General features: G+C 38.0%; 1 protein-coding gene across 1 annotated transcript; it reads right to left on the reverse strand.

Annotated features, from left to right (window-relative positions):
- Nucleotides 1-6,288: 6,288 nt before the first annotated feature.
- LOC107792495 (uncharacterized) lies at nt 6,289-9,768 on the reverse strand. Its single transcript, XM_016614717.2, is given in 8 exon segments — nt 6,289-6,779; nt 6,910-7,045; nt 7,171-7,295; nt 7,396-7,750; nt 7,835-8,062; nt 8,551-8,603; nt 8,605-8,918; nt 9,670-9,768. Coding segments are annotated over 7 exon segments (1,428 nt in total). The 5' UTR covers nt 8,896-8,918; nt 9,670-9,768; the 3' UTR covers nt 6,289-6,539.
- Between the last annotated feature and the right edge of the window lie 10,700 nt (nt 9,769-20,468).

Below are 20,468 nucleotides of genomic sequence, written 5' to 3' on the forward strand. Positions count from 1 at the left end.
AAACCATATAACTCCCAGTGTGTGTGCCAATACCTGGTATCACAAGCGTATGAGTACTAATAGATTATACAAAACTCTAGCTACCGTCTGAAATGAAAATAGATAGAAATAAATGCAAAGGGGAGACTCTAGGTGTTGCGGAATAGCTCAGGAAGCAGCTCACCACTAGGCCTCGGGATATCTGGGATGTGCGCCGGTAGGACCACCAGATGCACCCGCCTCAGATCCTGCATGATTAGTACAGAAGTGTAGCGTGAGTACATAAACAATATGTACCCAGTAAGTATCTAGTCTAACCTCGAAAAAATAGTGACAAGGGGTCAACTTCGACACTTACTATGGGCTAACAATATGAATACAGAAATTTCAAATAAGCATGAGTTATGTAAATAATAATAATAATAACTCGTTAACAAGTAGAAAGTAAATAATCCTTTCACACATGGTAAGTTCCAAATAAATTACTGTCTTATATAATTTTTGCCTCTCAAGACAGGAAGGATATCAATTATATGATTACACTTCGAGTTTTATCATGCACGATTATGTGGAGGTTTTACGGCCCGATCCAGAATAATGTGTACACTACCGAGGATCGAGCGGCACGAACCATAAATGCATATATCTATTCCCGAGGTGTTCGGCCCACTCCACAAAAATAGAGGATACTTTATAAACAACCAGTTTAAGAGCTAATACAAGGCTAATAAACAACGAAACACAATTTTTATTAACGGTCAAGTAACCCGTCAAAACTCAAGTGAGTGAAATTCGGTCCTTTACAATTCCTCTAGCAAGCTTCAATATAATTTAGGCACTTTAATTAACAAGTAAGGTGCAAGCATTACAAATATTTCATGATTCGGTTCCTAAACTATCCGGACATAAGCATGATTAGTAGTTACACGCGGACTCTCGTCACCTAGTGTGTGCGTAGCCCCAACAATTAGACGCAATTAGCAATTTAAAGCACCTATGGAGTAAATTCCTTCTTACATGGTTAGGCAAGAGACTTACCTCATCTCAAGGCTCACTTTTCAGTTATAATTTCATTCTAAAGCCTCGACTTGGTGCCGAACATCCAAAACTAGTCAAATGTTATAAAAATTAATCAATATATGTTCAAAAGTTCATATTCTAACTATTAGAGTAATTACCCAACCCCAATTAAAGGATTCCTAAAATTCATCCCCGGGCCCACGTGCCCGGATTCCGAAATTGTTTGAAGAAAGTTGTTAACCATAATCTCACGAACTCAAATATATAATTTTCACTCAATTCCATAACCATTTTCGTGGTTAAATTCCATTTTTATCAAAACCTAGGTTTTTCATCTAAACCCACAATTTTCATAAATTTACATGTTAAAATCTACCCATAATCTATGTATTTAACTCACATTGGATAGAAATTACTTACCTCCAAATAGATAGTGAAAACCCCTCTCTAAGTGCTCCAAAAATCGCCCAAAGAATGCAATAAATGAACTCAAAAATAGCTGAGTCCCGACTTAAATGAAGGTTCTGCCCAGCAGAACTTTCGCACCTGCGGTACCGCTTCTGCGGAATTCCTTAGGCCCAATGCTGGCCACTTCTACGGACGGGATCCTGCTTTTGTGGTCCCGCTTCTACGGACGTGAAGCACATTAGCGGCCTTCGCGCACCTGCGGCTCTTCATCGCAGAAGCAAGGCCGCTTCTGCGCACCCCTCTTCGCTTATGCGGACCACTGGCCAAATTTTCCAAGGTCACTTCTGAGGCCAAATGCACGCATCTGCGGGCTCGCAGGTGCGGGAACACCAGAACTGGTGCACCAGCAGCCCTTTTGAGTTCAAATTCAATTTGTGCATTACCCGAATTGCACTTGAGGCCTCGCCCAAACATACCAACAAGTCCATAAACATGAGACAGACTTGCTTGAACCCTCGGAATGCGGAAAACAACACCAAAACTAAGAATCACACCCCAAACCAAATCAATTCAACTTATGAACTTAAAGTTCTTCCAACTTGCTCCGAACGTGCCGAATCATACCTAAACTACTTAGAATGATACCAAATTTTGCGTGCAAGTCTTAAATTACCATACGGAACTATTTCCAGGCTCAAAATTCCAAACGTACCTCGATAACATCAAAACCTACTCCAAACCAAGTTTAAAAAATTTTAAAATCTTCAAGGTGCTAACTATCCATATTAAGCGTTGAAACGTTCCCGGGTCATCCAAAACCGGATCCGAACATACGTCCAAGTCCAAAATCATCATACGAAACTATTGGGACCATCAAATCCCATATATGAGGTCGTTTACTCAAAACGTTGACCAAAGTCAAACTTAGACCTTTTAGACATCCTTAAGGAACCAAATGTTCCGATTTCAACCCGAACCCTTCCAAATAAGCACATACGGGGAGTCTTATTTAGGGGAACGGAGATCTAAAAAGCAAAACGATCGGTTGGGTCATTACAATACAACATCTCTAGAGAACATAACAGTCTTAGTTTGCAAATTGTATAATTTGTAACCTTTTTCATCAAATGGATACCCGATGAATACACAAGAAAAGCTCTAGACTGAAACTTATCCCTCTGACACTTAGGAACTGTGGCATAGCAAAGACACCTAAAAGATTTCAAGTGGGAATAAGAAGGAGCAACTCCATACAATAATTCAAAAAGGGTTTTGTGAGACAAGACTAGAGAGGAAAACATATTTATAAGGTAAGTTGTTAAAATACAGTCTCCCCAAAACTTGATAGGTAGTTTGGATTGAAATAACAAAGACCTTGAAGTTTCAAGTAAATGTTTATGTTTTCTCTCAACCACACCATTTTGTTGTGGTATGTAGGGACAAGTGGTTTGGTGGATGATGCCATTATCAGAGAAGAATTGAATGGTTGAATTAGAAGACCCAAGCTCTAGAGCATTATCACTTCTGATCTTCTGGATAGAGATTTTAAACTGAGTCTTTACCATGTTAATAAATGCTTTAAGTAGAGTGAAAGCATAACTTTCAGAATGCATTAAATGTGTCCATGTTGCCCTATTGTAATCATCAACAATTGTTAAGAAATACTTTGCTCCAGAATATGTTTGAGCATGGTAAGGTCCCCAAGTGTTAACATGGATAAGTTGGAAAAGGGATGTTGAATGAGAAGAACTATCTTGGAAAGGTAATCTAGGTTGTCTAGCTAAAGGACAAACAAGACATGTAAAAGATTGCTTAGATGACAAGTCATGAGAAATAGAAGAAATATGATTCATCTACACAAAAGGGACATGCCCCAATCTATGATGACAAAAGATATCATTCTTATTCATTGCATGCTGACCAGTACAAGATATAGAAGGAGCAACAGAATTAGAACTTACATGTATAGTTTCATTCAAAGAAGGTTCATCACCTTGTACCACATTATTGAAAGCATAAACAGAGTTTTCAGAAACAACAAAATTAGAAAGTGTTGAAACAGGAAAATGGAATTTGTATAATCCTTGGTCTATTCTACCAAGTTCTGGAAGCTTCTTCATAGAATGGGCCTGTAGAAGTATACATGAAAAAGAAGTGGATAGGACATAACAATTGAATTGTCTAATCAATTTGCTAACTGAAATCAAATTGTAATGAAAAATAGGAATGTACAACACATGGTGTAGAGTAAAGGATGGTAGCAAATTAAGGGAACCTATGCAGGTAACCTTAACCTTATAGCCATTGGGTAAGGAGACTAAGTAAGGTACCGGAAGAGGTATTATATTAAAAAGTAAATTTTTATTAGAAGCCATGTGATGAGTTGCTCTAGAATCCACTATCCAGACTCTTCTAGCTATACTAGTTAACATGCTTACAGTAGAACTACCATTTAGACACAAAGGCAAAGAGGAAGTACTACCAGCAAAGTTAGTAGAACCCATGAGGACAGGCTGAGAATTGGATTCAACCTGTGTAGAATGTTGAAGCAAGTTAAGCAACTGAGTGTACTTCTCCTTGGTGAGGTCAGGAACTAAAGACTCATGGTTAGATGAAGGACATAGTGCAGCAGAATCAGAGGTCCCAGAAAGCTGGCATTTAACACTTGCGGCAGTACCAAACCTTTTACCCTTTGTGAATTTGAAATTTGGAGGAAAGCCATGGAGTTTATAACATTTCTCAATAGTATGACCAGGCTTCTTGCAGTACTTACAAGACAAAGAAGCCTTATTCTGATCAAAATTTATTTTCTAGATGTTCTGATCAAAATTTACCCTCTGTGCATATTGTTTTTGAGATGGAATGGGAGGAAGAAGTTTGTTGGAATTTGCATTAAAAGAGGCCGATTCTGAGTTGAACTGAGTGATAGGGACAACTTGTCTATGTTTTTGTAACAGGATATTATACACATTATCAAGGGATGGCAGTGGTTGTATCATCAAAATATTACTTTTAACCCTTACATACACCTCATTTAGACCCATAAGAAATTGATATACTTTATCTTCTTGTTTTTCCTTTAGAAGACCCTTTTTAGCAAGACAAGTGCATGAATTTGCATGATTGATGCACATAGCCCCCAATTCATCTCATAGTTTCTTAAGTTTATTGAAATACGAAGCTATGTCAAGAGAACCCTGATAGGTAGAAGCAAGCTCTCTCTTTATTTCAAAAACTTTGGTTCCATTAACAGCCCAATATCTATTGTTCAATTGTTTACATATACTTTTGGTTGTCTCAGAATATTGCACACTCTCAGCTATGTCTGGGGATAATGAGTGGTTAACCATGATATTAGCATATTATTACACATGTCCCACTGCTGATACTGAGGGAAATTCACACTAGGCTTAGCACAAGACCCATCTATGAAGCCTATTTTATTTCTACCAGACAAAGACACGATCATATTACGCTTTCATCCTCCAAATTCAGTGCCCGAAAAAGGGACAGCAACAAGAGACACACCAGGGACATCAGATGGGAGAAGAAACAGTGGACTAGAAGGCTCAGGAACATATATAGTAGAGGAAGTCATCCCAAAATCAGAATTAACCATGATAGCAGACAAAATTATTCAACAAGAAAATGCACAGACTTTAGAAAATGCAAGAGATCAAGCAAAGAGCGAATATACCAGACTTTTTTGCGACCCGAAGAAGCAAAGGCCTTGATAGAAGGAAAATACAGCAGAAGGAATAACAAGCAGAATCCCAAATCAAACTCCAAACCCTAGATGTGAAAAGGACCCAAAAATATTGGAACACCACAGATTCCAACTCAATAATGCAGCTCCGACAATAAAAAAGCAGAGAATCACCGCAAAAAAATGAAAAATTCGACGAGAATCAGAGAAATCGAAAATCTCCGACGAAGACGAAATCTTTGATAATAGCATACAAGGGTAACATCGCTAGATAGAGGACGTCAGGAACTAACGAATTCATGGCTCTGATACCATGTTAATCCATTAAAATTGACAGGAATCAACAAATTGTAGCTAGGGTTTCATGAAATGTAAAAGAGAAAGAGAAACAAGAGAAAGACCTTGTTATCAATACTCAGTAAAAATTACCAAAACTCCTCTGAAATGTTTTGTTGCCCCTCTTATATATTTTGGGCCTTTGTACAACTCAAAGAATAAAGACTACTCACTAAAGCTGCTACAGTAATATATAAATAAACTGGGCCAGGCCCAAATATCTGCATGTAACTCCAACACCTACGCAATTCTTGAGTAAAGAGATTCGATATTAATTACTTATCCGATTAATTACCATGCCACTAATTAGAACAATGATGATAGATTTGAAAAATAAAGTAATACTGACTTCTTATTTTAAAAGGGAGACTTGGCATAACCGGTAAAGTTATTGTCATGTTACCAGGAAGTCACGGGTTCAAGCCGTGGAAACAGCCTCTTGCAGAAATGTAGGGTAAGGCTTCGTATAATAGACCCTTGTGGTCCGGCCCTTCCCTAAACCCTGCTCATAGCGGAAGCTTAGTGCATTGGGCTGCCATTTTTTTAGTGACTTTATTTTCTAAATTTTTAGTGATTTTTTTAGTAACTTTTTATTTTCTAAAATGTTAAATATTTCGAAACATAGTCAGTTGCCTAATATTTGAGACTGCAGATTACTAGTCAATGTACTGAAAAGCCATCTTCACCTCACTTAACGAATAATCAACATATTGTAATATCTCTTGTGGATTATCTGTCATAGTATATAACGGGCTAACAAAAAGGGGAGATCATTAGCACCCTAAGTTCTGTTATACAACATATTAATTACTTGAACAGCAAATGTAACACCTTTAATATGTGTAAAATGTTCCTTCAAAAATTTTAATTAACTTCATCAACTAACAAGAATTTTAATAAGTACCTTTGATACAAAAAAAAATTATACCTAGTTAAGCTAGCTGATACACGAGGGCGAGAAAAAGACTGTCAAAAACTAATCACAAAAGACCCTGTCATCTCTGGTCTCGGACTATTGATGTAAGAAGCCTACTTACATATTGCATCTCACAACATAGAAAGAGCTTAAACAAAATTGCAATATGGTGTTTTACAGACCAAAGAAACCCATTTCACTGGCTTTTTCCTTCTCAAATGTCTCAAAATATTGGTAGATGATTGTAACAGCCAACAGAATTCCTGTCCCTGAACCAATCGCCCCCATCAGATCAGCCAATACAGTCAGCAGGCCGATGCACACGCCACCAAAGGCTGCAGCTGTTGGTATATAGCGGTTCAACTCCTTGTACAAATTTGATTCCCTATGCCCAGGCATTACCATTTGTTGTTCCTGGATATTTATATAAAAAGGATATTATTAGTTAAAACAAGCTTTGCAAAAAAAGTTTTGCAAGTTTAGCTTCACGTATCACCTTCACATTCAGGCAATTGGAAGCCATGCGACAGAAGAATAATCATACCTTTAACTGCTTAGCCACGTCTCTTGCTGATGACCCTGAAACTTCGATCCAAGTCTTTGAGAACAAGGCACATGCTGATAGCATGAAGACGATGTAGAATATAGCATGGAACGGATGCGCTACCATATCCGCCAAGCTGCAATTGTGAGTAATTAGTGTAAGGTTTTGAAAAAAGAAGTTCCCGTTGATTGAGGTCTAATATAGAGAAATTCCATCAACAAATGGCAATCACTTAAATAGTGAGACAGGGAGATAAGTTACCTCGATGGTGCAGTAATATAATAGGCAAGACCACCAACAGGTACAGATTGACCAGAATATTCAGATTCTTTCCACTTGCCCAAGAGGTTCACGAGGAAGTTGCCACTGTACTTCCTATACAGCAACTGCAAACATACAAGTGTATTCAGATGGCGGCAATGTAAACATCATATGGAAGAAGGTAACCACTGCCATTTGTTTAATGTTATAAGCAAAAAGTCATACCTGGGAAATAAAGTAAACGTTGGATACAAGTGCTGACTGTAAGATAATGGGCATGTTGGACGTGTAGAACAGCTTAATTGGATATGAACCCTGCTGTCCACGGGCATTCTTTGACCTTACAGGCAAAACAACACGGAAGCCTTGGAGGTAGATAACAATAAGGAAGATCAAGACTGTGGCAAGCAAGTTTGTTACGTTCGGAAGGTTCTGCCGATAGAATGCCTCACGAAGTGCACGAACTTTGTCAGTACGAGTAATTAATAAATGGAATAAAGCTATAACAGCTCCTTCAAATTCAGCTCCACGGCCACTGTTGATTGTGGTTGGACTAAATGCTTTCCAAATAATGTTTTCGCTAACAACGAAACCAGAGAAATTTCAAAAAGTTAGAACCAGTTACACTACCTGTAACTGAGAGAAGATAAGATCAGAAGCTTACCACATGTTGGTAGCTATAAAAAGCGAAATACCCGAGCCCAAACCATATCCTTTCTGAAGAAGCTCGTCAAGGCAAATAACTATTATGCCAGCAAACCAGAGTTGGATGATTATCAGCACTGCATTCCCAACCCCAAGTTGACTAACACTGCCGTACATGCCAGAGAGAACATATGCAACTGCTTCACCAATCGCTATTAGGATGCCCAATAACTTTTGTGCCCCGTTTCTAAAAATGAAAAGAATACTGATGAGTGATATCATGAAAGCACTGGGAGATCACATATAATAAGTAATCAATAAAGACTACATAGTTCCTGAAAATATTAGAATGTAAAACAACAAAAGGCATACAAACAGAATACATACACATGACTGGTTCATTGCGTGAAATGCAACTCCACGAACCAAAATGCAGAAAGACAAGCTTAAAACTTCATTTGATAAATTTGATGCGCTTAAGAAAGAGTTATCACGACTAAATCTTCGGGATTAAGACCCAGTTGCCCAGATAGGCCTCATAAACAAGGTTTACCTAACACTATTTCCAAATGCATTATCTTGGTTATATTGCTGCATAATCAAGATTAAAAGATCAATGGACAACAATCAATCATACAGATCAACTGGGACCAAAGGAGAGCAACATATGAGTGAGGATTTTGCAAGTCTAGGAGAACCAACAAGAAAACATATTGACTGAACTATGGAACTTACAGGAGTGCTCGGTCCTCACGGACATTGTTGTCCACTTGAATGATCTTTGATCCCAGCTAAAAGTTGCATAACCAATCCCGAAGTCACAATGGGAGTGATTCCTAGCTCCATTACAGTACCACGATTTGAAGCAAGGATAACACGCATCCAATAAAATGGATCGGCACCAGTTGTTGAGTGTATTCCATACAAAGGCAACTGACTGCATACGAGGAAAATGAAGAGAGAGATCACAGTGTATAAAACCTTCTCTCTGAATGGAATTTTTCGATCAGCACTCTGCACTTCAGGCAGGAATGAAAGAAACGGACGAACAAGATGGAGCACTCTGAATCCGCCTCCCATCTTGTTTTCTACAACTTAACCTGCTGGTCCAAAATATAAATTCTTAGAAAGACTGAGAACTAACCAAATACACAGAACACTCTACTAAAACAGGCACAAACACAAGTTTCAGATCTAAGAATTCATGGAATTTGGATAATGGGAGGGAACCACAGAAGGACACAAAGTTTAACATGTTCAAATTGTATGAAGCGTCTACCCTAAAAATTTATTGTTGCAAAAGCTCACTCATTTATTTATCAAAATGGTAATTCAACCTTCACGTACCGGTCCGATTGGACACGATGGTGAGATTCAAACTCCTGCTTGATACCCAATTGTGTGGGCAATCACATCTAAAAGCTAGCTAGCTAAACGCAACAGTATTTAGATGAGATGATCACACAATTTAAAAAAACAAAAGTAGAGCATTTGCATAGTAACAATGCTGATGAAGATCAACAAATGAAAATAAATTCGAACTAATTAGACACTACAACAACAACAACAACAAATGTTCCAATCAATCAAGAAAATGCTTATTTACTTCTTTTTCATAAAACAAATTACCCTTTAGCTCACGAGCTAAACTGTTCCAATCAATCAACTATATCTCAATCCCAAATTACTTTGCATCAACTATATAAAATCATTTATATCAATTCGGTTCACTCGTAATTCAGAAATAAATCAACAGATTAAATTCGTGGCTAATTAACTCGAAATAATAAAATTTGAAATGAATAAATGCAAATACTAATAAGTTTGGAAGGTAAATAGAAATACGAGACTCACCAAATTGAAGATTTGTTGAAAATCTATGGATTTGAAGGAAGGAGAATGGGGTTCTCCTTTTCAGATCTATAATAATAAAGCTGCGCCGTGTCGTCAACTTTGGCGTTATAAAAATGAGGAACGAACGTTGATGACATGGACCTCTTGTAACGTATTGTATCCAATTAATCATTGACGCGTGTTTTCTTGTTGCCAAGTTGACTCGATTAGCTCAAATAAAAGGATTAATAGCTTGTTTGCCCAAGCTTCTCCTACCCAAAAAAAATCAAAAAAGTGTTCAAAGGTGAAGTATTTTGCTAAATTTTTAGAGGAAAAAAAAAATTGAGTAAAAGCAGAAGCAGTTTTGGAGAAAAAGTAGCTTCTCTCCAAAAGTATTTTTTTAAAAAGCACATTTGAGAAAAATATACTTAGAAGCCGTTTTTAAAAGCTTGGTCAAACACTAAATGCTGCTCAGAAGAGCTTTTCAAATTAATTAACCAAACATAAACTGTTTCTCAACAAAAGTACTTTTAAGAAGAAAAAAAATCTCAAAATAATCTAATTTTTGCAGCTTGGTCAAACAAGCTATAAGCTATACACATTGAAACTAGAAGTAATTTTTATATTATAAGTGTAGCTTAACCTAATGTAGTAGGATACAACTAGTGTTTTAAAAGGCGTTTTCGGGGCGAGCCCTGGGGCGAAGCGCACCAAAAATACCTCGAGGCGATGGTATGGGGCAAAAGTCTCAAAAGGCGTACGCCCAACAATTTGGGGCATACGCCCGGGCGTTCGGGGCGTACACCCGGGCGTTTGAGGCGAGTTTTTGTAGTGAGACGTAAGCCCCATAGACTTTTTCAAATTAAAACAAATTTTATTGAATAAGTCTTTCATATAACACTTAGGTTCTCAAAAGTCAGCTTGTAATTATTCAAAAGTCTGAAAAAGGAACTTAAATGTATCTATCTATATTTTTATATTATATTAAAAGCACGAAGGCCCTTAGCGAAATGTCGTTCGCCTTTTTTACTCTTTGGAAATCGAGTTCATATTGGACAAAATAGACATTTATTTAATTTTCTAATATTTTCAAATAGTCATCTGATTAGTTTCCTAATATTTAAGAATATTTTTCTAAAATTTAGGACTTTAAAATTAACTAAAATTGACTGCTAAAATCTTTCCTTATTTGAATTATGTAAGAATTTTTAATATTTAGGAAGAAATTTTATCTCGAGTTTTAAAGAATTTCATGCATCATTAATCCTCGTTGTTCCATTAATTCAACGTTTAATAGCCTTTTACCTTAAATATGTTGATCAATTATATGATGAAAGACTGAAACTACAAATTAGAGATATTAACTTTAGCTGATTAGCCAACATTTGTAATGAGGTTTTTTTAATCCTACAAGATTTTGGTGAGGTAAATGGTGGACAAATATAAAATGTTTATTTATCTACTTATATGTACTATTGCGAAAGCACGAAATATCTACACACAATATTCATCTACCTTTTTAATTTAAAAAAATAAATTTCACATTACATAATATTTATTAGTTAATTTTTCTAATATTTATGACTTTTAAATTGGCTGAAATTTTGGCTATTAAATATTCTAATTCGAACTATGTAGAACTATTAGCAATTTAAACTAGGTAAGATTTTACTTATATATAACTCCTTTCCTATTTATTCGACAAATATTTGAAGAATCGTTGTTAAAAGTATTTTTTGTAGTTTATTTTCATTATTAGGTTACAAAATTTATAATAATTTTTATAAAATATTTTTACATAAGTCCTCATATAAGAATAAGGGATCTGAAAACTTATGAGTGACATGAGTTCTTCATCTATTGATAGGAACAATACTCATCATTTTCAAGAATTTTAAATTAATTATAATTTTATATAATTTAAATATTGTATCTGATATAATATTTACGTACCTTTTTAAAAAATTATGTACGTATTAACATGGGAACACGCGCAAAACGCGTACGCTAAGACTAGTATTATATTAAAAGCACGAAAGCCCTTAGCAAAATATCGTTCGCTTTTTTTACCTTTTAAAAACAGATTTTATATTGGATAAAATTGTCATTTAGAGTAAATTCCTAATATATAGGACTTTAAAATAACTAAGGTTTTACTTAGTAAATTGTTTCTTATTTGATTAGGTAAGAAGTTTTCAATTAAATTTTTATCTTATATAAACTCATTTCCTACTCAATTAACATTTCTTTATCACTAAAATCAAATTTTCAATCACGCATTATTCTCTTGAATTAATTTTTAATATTAAAAAAAAATACTTTTACCTTCCGAAGAACTAGATTGCTTGGGCAATAGTTTACTCCAACGATACTTTTTTTTAGAAGGAACAAGAGTTCTTACCTTTTCGGTTTAAAAGGTAAATTTTATGAAAGTCAAAGTGAAAAATTTATAATAGACTTTAAAATCTTAAATGTTTAGTTCATCTAAATTATCATATATTAATTGTAATTTCATTTAACACGGATTATAGTAAAATATAATTTCTCCAACACATAATTATCTTTTAAAGAAAAAAATTAGCTATTGAAGAATTAATATAATTAAGATTTGCTACAACTTGATAATCAATAAAAATAGAATGATAAGAGAAATAACATGAGAAAATATGCTAACTCTTAGGAAAAAACACAAAAACTTTGTTAAAAATTGTAATGTGCAAATGTAACTGCTTAAATTTTGTAATTTGAGTTTTAATCTGATTATTATTAGTTTGCTTATTTCATTATTCGCGAGCCAATTTTCGAACCAACAAAAAACTATATTAATTAATCTCATTATATATATAAACTATAATTAATTTTGTATTATAATTGAACTCCTTTCCAACTCAATTAATATTTTATTATTGACTTCTTGTGTTATATTTGAAAATCACGCTCAATAATTAGAACAAAAAACTAAAACAAAATAGAGAGAGGGAGAGATTGGTAGTTGATAAAAGTCAACAACACTATCGGTTTTACAAACACAAAAATCTAAAAATAATATATTAATTATTTTTTACCATTAAAAATAGAATATAATTGGATAAAATATTAATTACTAAATATTTGAAATTTGGTATGAGATAGCATTAACAATTCGAATCAACAAGAAAATAAAGTATTTTCTTTTGAGAACAAATAATAGAGAATTAACTAATTAGCAAAATAATCCAATTAAATTCTTCTACAATTTATCATACAAGTAAAATTATTTTTTTAAATTAACATAATAGGGTACCTAAATTATTATGCCATTAAGAAGAGCATCGACAGTAAAAGAAACAAAAAACAAGAGGAATATCATTTTTAATAGGGAAAAGGACCATTATTGCCCCTGTACTGTTAGAATTAATGCACGTTCGTCCCCCGTTTCACTTTATGTTCAATCCCCACCCTACCGTTAATAAAATTTATGTAATTACTCTGTAATGACCCAACCGGTCATTTTAACTTTTAAAACCCCGTTCCCTAAAATAAAACTTTCCGTAGGTGCTTGTATGATTTATGACTTACGGGGATGGTTGGTTCGGGATTTGGAAGTGTTTGAGGTGAAACCGGAACACTTGGTTCCTTAAGTTGGCCTTAAAGTGCTAAGTTTGACTTCGGTCAACATTTTGAGAAAACGACCCCGGAATAGAATTTGGATGATTCCAACAGCTATGTATGGTGATTTTGGACTTAGGAGCATGTTCAAAATTTTATTTGGAAGTCCGTAGTTAAATTAGGCTTGAAATGGCTAAAAACAAGAATTTAAGTTTGAAAGTTTGACCGATGAGTTGACTTTTTGATACCGGAGTCGGAATCTAGTTCCGAAAATTTTCATAGCTCCGTTATGTAATTTATAACTTGTGTGTAAAATTTGAGGTCAATCGGAGTTGATTTGATAGGTTCCGACATTGAATGTAGAAGTTGAAAACTCTTAGTTTCATTAAGCTTGAATTGGGGTATCATTCATGATTTTAGCATTGTTTGATGTGATTTAGAGGTTCGACTAAGTTCGTATGATGTTTTAGGACTTGTTGGTATATTTGGTTGAGGTCCCGAGGGCCTCGTGTGAGTTTCGGATGGTTAACGGATAAAAAATTGGAGTTAAAAAGTAGCTGTAATTTTTCCTCTTTTGTTGGACATTCTGGGTTGTGATCGAGCCCAGATATCGAGTCCAGGTATCGACCCCAGATATCGAGCCCAGGGTTGACGAGGCATAGGCCCGAGCTTGTGTATCGAAGGTCTAGCTCGAGGGTCATGATCGAAGGTCCAGCTCGAGGGTCATGATCGAAGGCAAGGCTCGAGGGCCAGGATCGAGACCCAAGATCGAGGGTCACAATTGAAGGCTCAAGCTCGATGCCATGGTTGAGGCTATGATCGAAGACCCAACCTCGATGCCCTGATCGAGGCCATGACTGAGGTCCAGGCTCGAGCTTGTGATCGAAGCCGCGATCGAGGTCCAGTTCGAGGACCAGTTCCGAAGGCTGCTGGGCAGTTTTATAAAAAGAGGACATTCGTCCCATTTGCCATTTTTGACGAACTTGAGCTTGAGCAGAGGCGACTTTTGTCAAATTTTCAAGGAAAAGATATTGGGCTAAGTGATTCTAACTTGGATTTGGTCTATGAACATAAATATATCATTGTTTTCACAATTTAATTAGTGTTTTGAGATTGAAATTTGGAAAAGTTTAGAAATCTCATTAAATTTTAAAATTTCGGTATCGATTCGGAGTCGGATTTGAATGAAACTGGTATGGTTGGACTCGTAGTTGAATGGGTTGTCAGATTTCATAATTTTCGCCGGATTCCGAGATGTGGACCCCGCGGGCGAATTTTTAATTAATTTCGAAATTTTTATTTAAAATATAGTATTTTCTTATAGAATTTATTTCCTATAATTTTTAGTGATTGTATCTAATTATTTTGGCTAGATTCGAGCGAGACAGAGTTGAATAATCGTGGAAAAGGCAAAATTGTGGATTAAATTGGAGCAAGACGAGGTAAGTCTCTTGTCTAATCTTGCGAGGGGGAAATTACCTCATAGGTGATTAAAATTAAATAATTGTTGCTAATTGTGGGAGGGGGCTACGTATGCACGAGGTGATGAGAGTCCGTGCGTAGCTACTATTAATGCTAAAGACCAGGTAGTTTAGGACTCAAAGCATGCCTTACTTGTGTAAATTGTATTCTTTGATTTATTTATATTAATTGATATCTATATGAATATATTATGAATTGTTAGATAAAGATATTAAAGGATGGAAATCTCATAGGCTTGATTGTCTGTTTTAATCAATTAATTGTTAAAAGAAATTGTTCTCCTCCCAAACTTACCTTATAATAAATATACTCTCCTTCTGGATGCACATAAGAAAATATCCTCCTTTCTTGTGGAGCCGGCCGAACGCCTCGGCAGGATAGATGCATCTATGGATCGCGTCGCACGTCCCTTGACAGTGTACACGACACTCTGGATCGGGTCGTACGTCCTCGGCAGAAATCGTGCTTAATAATAATAATTACACGATACTTTAATAATTTATTTCAGCTTGTGAAGCTAATTAATAAATTGAAAAATCCTTGGAATTTAATGAATTATTATTCTTGCTTGTTTATGGAATTAATTGTTACTCCTGTAAATGAGATTTAATTGATAAATTAGAATTTTTCTGAATTGAAGGAATTTAATTAATATATTGAGAATTATTACATTTGAAGGAATTTGATTATCTCTACTAATTAAATAAATTATTGTAAATTTTGTAAATCATACTGATTTAAATATTCTAGTTTTATTTCAGTTATTGTTATTGACCCATAGTGAGTGTCAAAGTCGGCCATCTCGTCTCTACCACTTCGAGATTAGACTTGATACTTACTGAATACACGTTGTTTACGTACTCATACTACACTTGCTGCACTTTTTGTGCAGGATCTGAGACAGGTACTAGTGGAGGACCTATCATCACTTACCCACGTCATCCCGAGGCATAGTGGTGAGCTGCCTTTCTGAGCCGTTCTACAGCTACCAGTGTCTCTTCTTATATTTATATTCTGTCTATTTCATTTCAGACAGTATTTGGAGTTTTGTATAATCTACTAGATACTCATGCACTTGTGACACCGGGTCTTGGCATACACATTGGTAGAAGTTGGTATTTCATTATTTTCTTGGAATAAAAGTTTAACCAATGTACGATTGACTTATTAGTTGGCTTTGCCTAGCTGTATTGTTGGGCGCCATCACGACCTATAGGTGAAATTGGGTTGTGACAACATGGTATCAGAGCACTAGGTTCACGTAGGTCTCACAAGTTATGAGCAACCCTAATAGAGTCTTGCGGATCGGTACGGAGACGTCTGTACTTATCTTCGAGAGTCTATATGGTGATAGGAAACTACCTTTCTTCATATTCCATCGTGCAATTGATGTAGTACTAAATATCCTTCTCTTATCCTCTCACAGATGGTGAGAACACGCTCTAATGAGATTCCAGACCAGGGAAGAGCTACTCCCCCAGTTGCTAGAGGCCGAGGCAGAGGCAGAGGGAGGGCTCCAGGCCGTGGTAGGGGGCGAGGACGTCCTAGGACTGTTCCAGTTATGCCGCCAGTGAATCCAGCAGAGAATCCCATTATTGAGGAGCAGGGTGAGGTGCCTGTGGCAGAGCCAGCTCTGGTGGACTTCACATCTACACCAGGATTTCAGGACGTCATGGATCGTATGTTGCGGTTCATGGACAATATGACTCATGCCGATTTATTTCCGGCAGACCCAGCCACATATTAGGCGGGCGGGGGAGCACAGACCGCTATCGCGCAGGCTCATGGACAGGCAGCTGCTGTATATCATACCCAGGGTGCACTACCCATGGGTGGAGTCCAGCCAGTGGCAGCAACTACACCTGAGCCCAAACCAGCTGTAGCCGCCGATCCTCAGAAACTATTTGACAGATGGACTAGACTACATCCTCCTGTCTTCGGGGGTGAGCGACATGAGGATCCACATGATTTCATTGATCGTTGCAAAGATAGACTGTACAACATGAGGATATTGGAATCCCATGGGGTTGATTTCACTACTTTTCAGCTAGAGGGTAGAGCCCGTAGATGGTGGCAGTCTTATGCTCTTGGCAGACCAGCAGATTCTCCTCCCATGACTTGGGACATGTTCACCCGTATCTTCTTGGACAGGTATATTCCACCCTCCCAGAGGGAAGAGTTGCGGTTTCAGTTTGAGCAGCTCCAGCAGGGTCAGATGTCAGTGACTGATTATGAGGCGAGGTTTTCTGAATTATCTCGCCATGCACTAATGATACTCCCTACTGAGGCGGAGAGAGTGCGAAGGTTTGTAGCTGGTTTACATACTGGTATTCAGGCCACTATGGCTCAAGAGGTTGAGATGTGTACTTCTTATGAGCGAGTTATGGAGATAGCCCAGAGGATTGAGGGTGTACGTCAGCGGAGCCGAGAGGAGATTATGAGAGATAAACGGTTCAGGTACTCTGGAGAGTTCAGAGGTGCTCCGTCCGGGGGCAGAGGTCAGTTCGTGAGGGGACAGTCCAGCAGACCCCCATATCCAGCACCACCACCTCCTCGAGGTGCTCCAGTATGACCTTATTTCAGTGTTATACCAGAGAGTTCTTATCGCCCACAAGCTATTCAGGGTTCTTTCCGTGGGTATTCAGGTCCCCAGGGCCAGACACTTAGTCAGCAGCCTATCGCACCGAAGAGTTGTTACGAGTGCGGGGATCCCAGTCACATGCGGAGGTTTTTCCCCAGGCTTCGAGGTAGACTAGTACAGCAGGGTCAGCAGCCTATGCTTACCGGACCAGTTGCTCCACCAGTAGTTCGACCATCGAGAGGCGGAGGACAGGTGGGTAGGGGCCGTCCTAGGGGTGGAGGTCAGCCAGGCGGAGGCCAGCCAGTTGGCGCTCCAGCTCGGTTCTATGCTTTTCCGGCTAGACCAGATGCAGAGGCCTCAGATGCCGTGATTATATGTATTATTTCTGTTTGTGGCAAAGATGCCTCAGTATTATTTGATCCAGGATCTACGTATTCATATGTGTCATCTCTATTTGCTCCATTCCTGGGTGTTTCTCGTGAGTCCTTGAGTACTCCTGTTTATGTGTCCACTCTTGTGGGCGATTCGGTTGTTGTGAACCGGATCTACCGGTCATGTATTATTACATTCTGCAGTTACGAAACTAGAGCAGATCTCCTATTGCTTGAGATGACCGATTTTGAAATTATTCTGGGCATGGACTGGTTGTCTCCATATCATGTTATTCTAGATTGTCATGCCAATGTTGTTACCTTGGCTATTCCAGCATTGCCTAAGCTGGAGTGGAAGGGTTCGCCTATTATTTCATTTCATCGAGTTATTTCTTTTATAAAGGCTCAACACATGGTTGAGAAGGGTTGTTTGGCTTATCTAGCCTATGTTCGGGATACTATTGCAGAGACTCAGGCTATTGATTCAGTGCTTGTAGCTCGGGAGTTCCCCGATGTATTTCCGTCAGATCTTCCAGGTATGCCACCTAATCGTGATATTGATTTCTGTATTGACTTGGCTTCAGATACCCAGCCTATATCTATCCCACTGTATTGCATGGCTCCGAAAGAATTGAAAGAACATCTTGAAGAGTTACTAGCCAAAGGGTTTGTCAGACCGAGTGTATCGCCTTGGGGTGCACCATTATTATTTGTGAAAAAGAAGGATGGAACAATGCGGATGTGTATTGATTATCGCCAATTGAACAAAGTCACTATTAAGAACAAGTACCTGTTGCCGCGTATTGATGATCTATTTGACCAGTTGCAGGGTGCTAGGGTATTCTCTAAGATCGACTTGAGGTCGGGGTACCATCGGTTGAAGATTCGAGATTCGGATGTTCCGAAGACTGCTTTTCGGACTAGATATGGTCATTATGAGTTTCTGGTGATGTCCTTCGGTTTAACTAATACCCCGACAACATTTATGGATCTGATGAACAGGGTATTCATGCCATATATTGATTCGTTTGTCATTGTCTTCATTGATGACATATTAATCTATTCGTGCAGTAAGGAGGAACATGAGCATCATATGAGAGTACTGCTTCAGACATTGCGGGAATAAAAGCTATATGCTAAGTTCTCTAAATGTGAGTTTTGGCTAGAGTCTGTTGCATTTTTGGGACATATTGTATCGAGCGAAGGTATTAAAGTTGATCCTAAAAAGATTGAGGCAGTTCAGAATTGGCATTGTCCCACTTCGGCAACTGAGATCAGGAGTTTTCTGGGTTTAGCAGGTTATTATCGTCGGTTCGTGGAAGGTTTTTCATCTATTGCAGCACCTTTGACCAAATTAACCCAGAAGGGTGTTCAGTTCCGATGGTCCGATGATTGACCCATACTTGATGGTTCTTCGTGAAACGGTACTACGAGGTGGTGCCAAGGAAGTTACTATTAGAGCGGATGGTGTTCTGCGACTCCAGGATCGTCTATGTGTTCCTAATGTGGATGGACTGAGGAAAAAGATCCTGGAAGAGGCACACAGTTCTCGGTAATCTATTCATCCAGGTGCTACTAAGATGTATCGTGACTTAAGGCAACATCATTGGTGGCGACGAATGAAAAATGACATAGTTGAGTATGTATCTAGGTGTCTAAATTGCCAGCAAGTTAAATATGAGCACCAGAGGCCAGGTGGCCTACTTCAGCAGATGACTATACCAGAGTGGAAATGGGAACGAATTACTATGGATTTTGTAGTTGGGTTGCCGCGGACCTTGAGGAAGTTTGATGCAGTTTGGGTGATTGTTGACAGGTTGACCAAGTCGTCACATTTTATTCCTGTTGTGACTACGTATACTTCAGAGAGGTTAGCCCAGATTTATATTCAGGAGATAGTTCGGTTGCACGGTGTGCCAATTTCCATCATATCAGATAGAGGCCCTCAGTTTACTTCATATTTCTGGAGAGCAGTACAGAGTGAGTTGGGGACCCGTGTAGAGCTCAGCACAGCCTTTCATCCGCACACCGACGGGTAGTCAGAGCGGACAAGTCAGATTCTGGAGGATATGCTCAGGGCATGTGTGATCGACTTTGGAGGTCAGTGGGATCGTTTCCTGCCTTTGGCCGAGTTTGCTTATAATAACAGTTACCAATCCAACATCGAAATGGCTCCATTTGAGGCTTTATATAGTCGGCGATGTCGTTCACCTATCGGATGGTTTGAGCCAGGTGAGGCTAAGTTATATGGTACTGATTTGGTAAGGGATGCCTTGGAAAAGGTAAAGTTAATTCAGGAGCAACTTCGTACAGCACAATCCATACAAAAGAGTTACGCGGATCAGAAAGCACGTGATATATCATTTATGGTAGGTGAAAAAGTTCTCTTGAAGGTTTCGTCGATGTAAGGGAATTATGAGATTCGGGAAGAAGGGAAAGTTGAGCCCAAGGTTTATAGGCCCATTTGAGGTGTTGAAACGAGTTGGGGAGGTTGCTTATGAGCTTGCATTGCCTCCCAACCTATCGGGAGTTCATCCGGTTTTCCACGTATTTATGCTCCGGAAGTATCATGCTGACCTATCACATGTGTTATACTTCAGCACAGTTCAGCTAGATAATAGCTTAGGTTATGAAGAGGAGCCAATTGCAATTGTTGATAAACAGGTTCGCCAGTTGAGGTCCAAGAGGGTTTCTGCAGTAAAAGTCCAGTGGAGGGGCCAACCAGTCGGGGAAGCGACTTGGGAGGCCGAGGAAGACATGCAGAGTAGATATCCACACTTATTCAGCACTCCAGGTAC

Source organism: Nicotiana tabacum, chromosome 12 (genome assembly GCF_000715075.1).
Source record: "Nicotiana tabacum cultivar K326 chromosome 12, ASM71507v2, whole genome shotgun sequence".
Lineage (NCBI taxonomy): Eukaryota > Viridiplantae > Streptophyta > Magnoliopsida > Solanales > Solanaceae > Nicotiana > Nicotiana tabacum.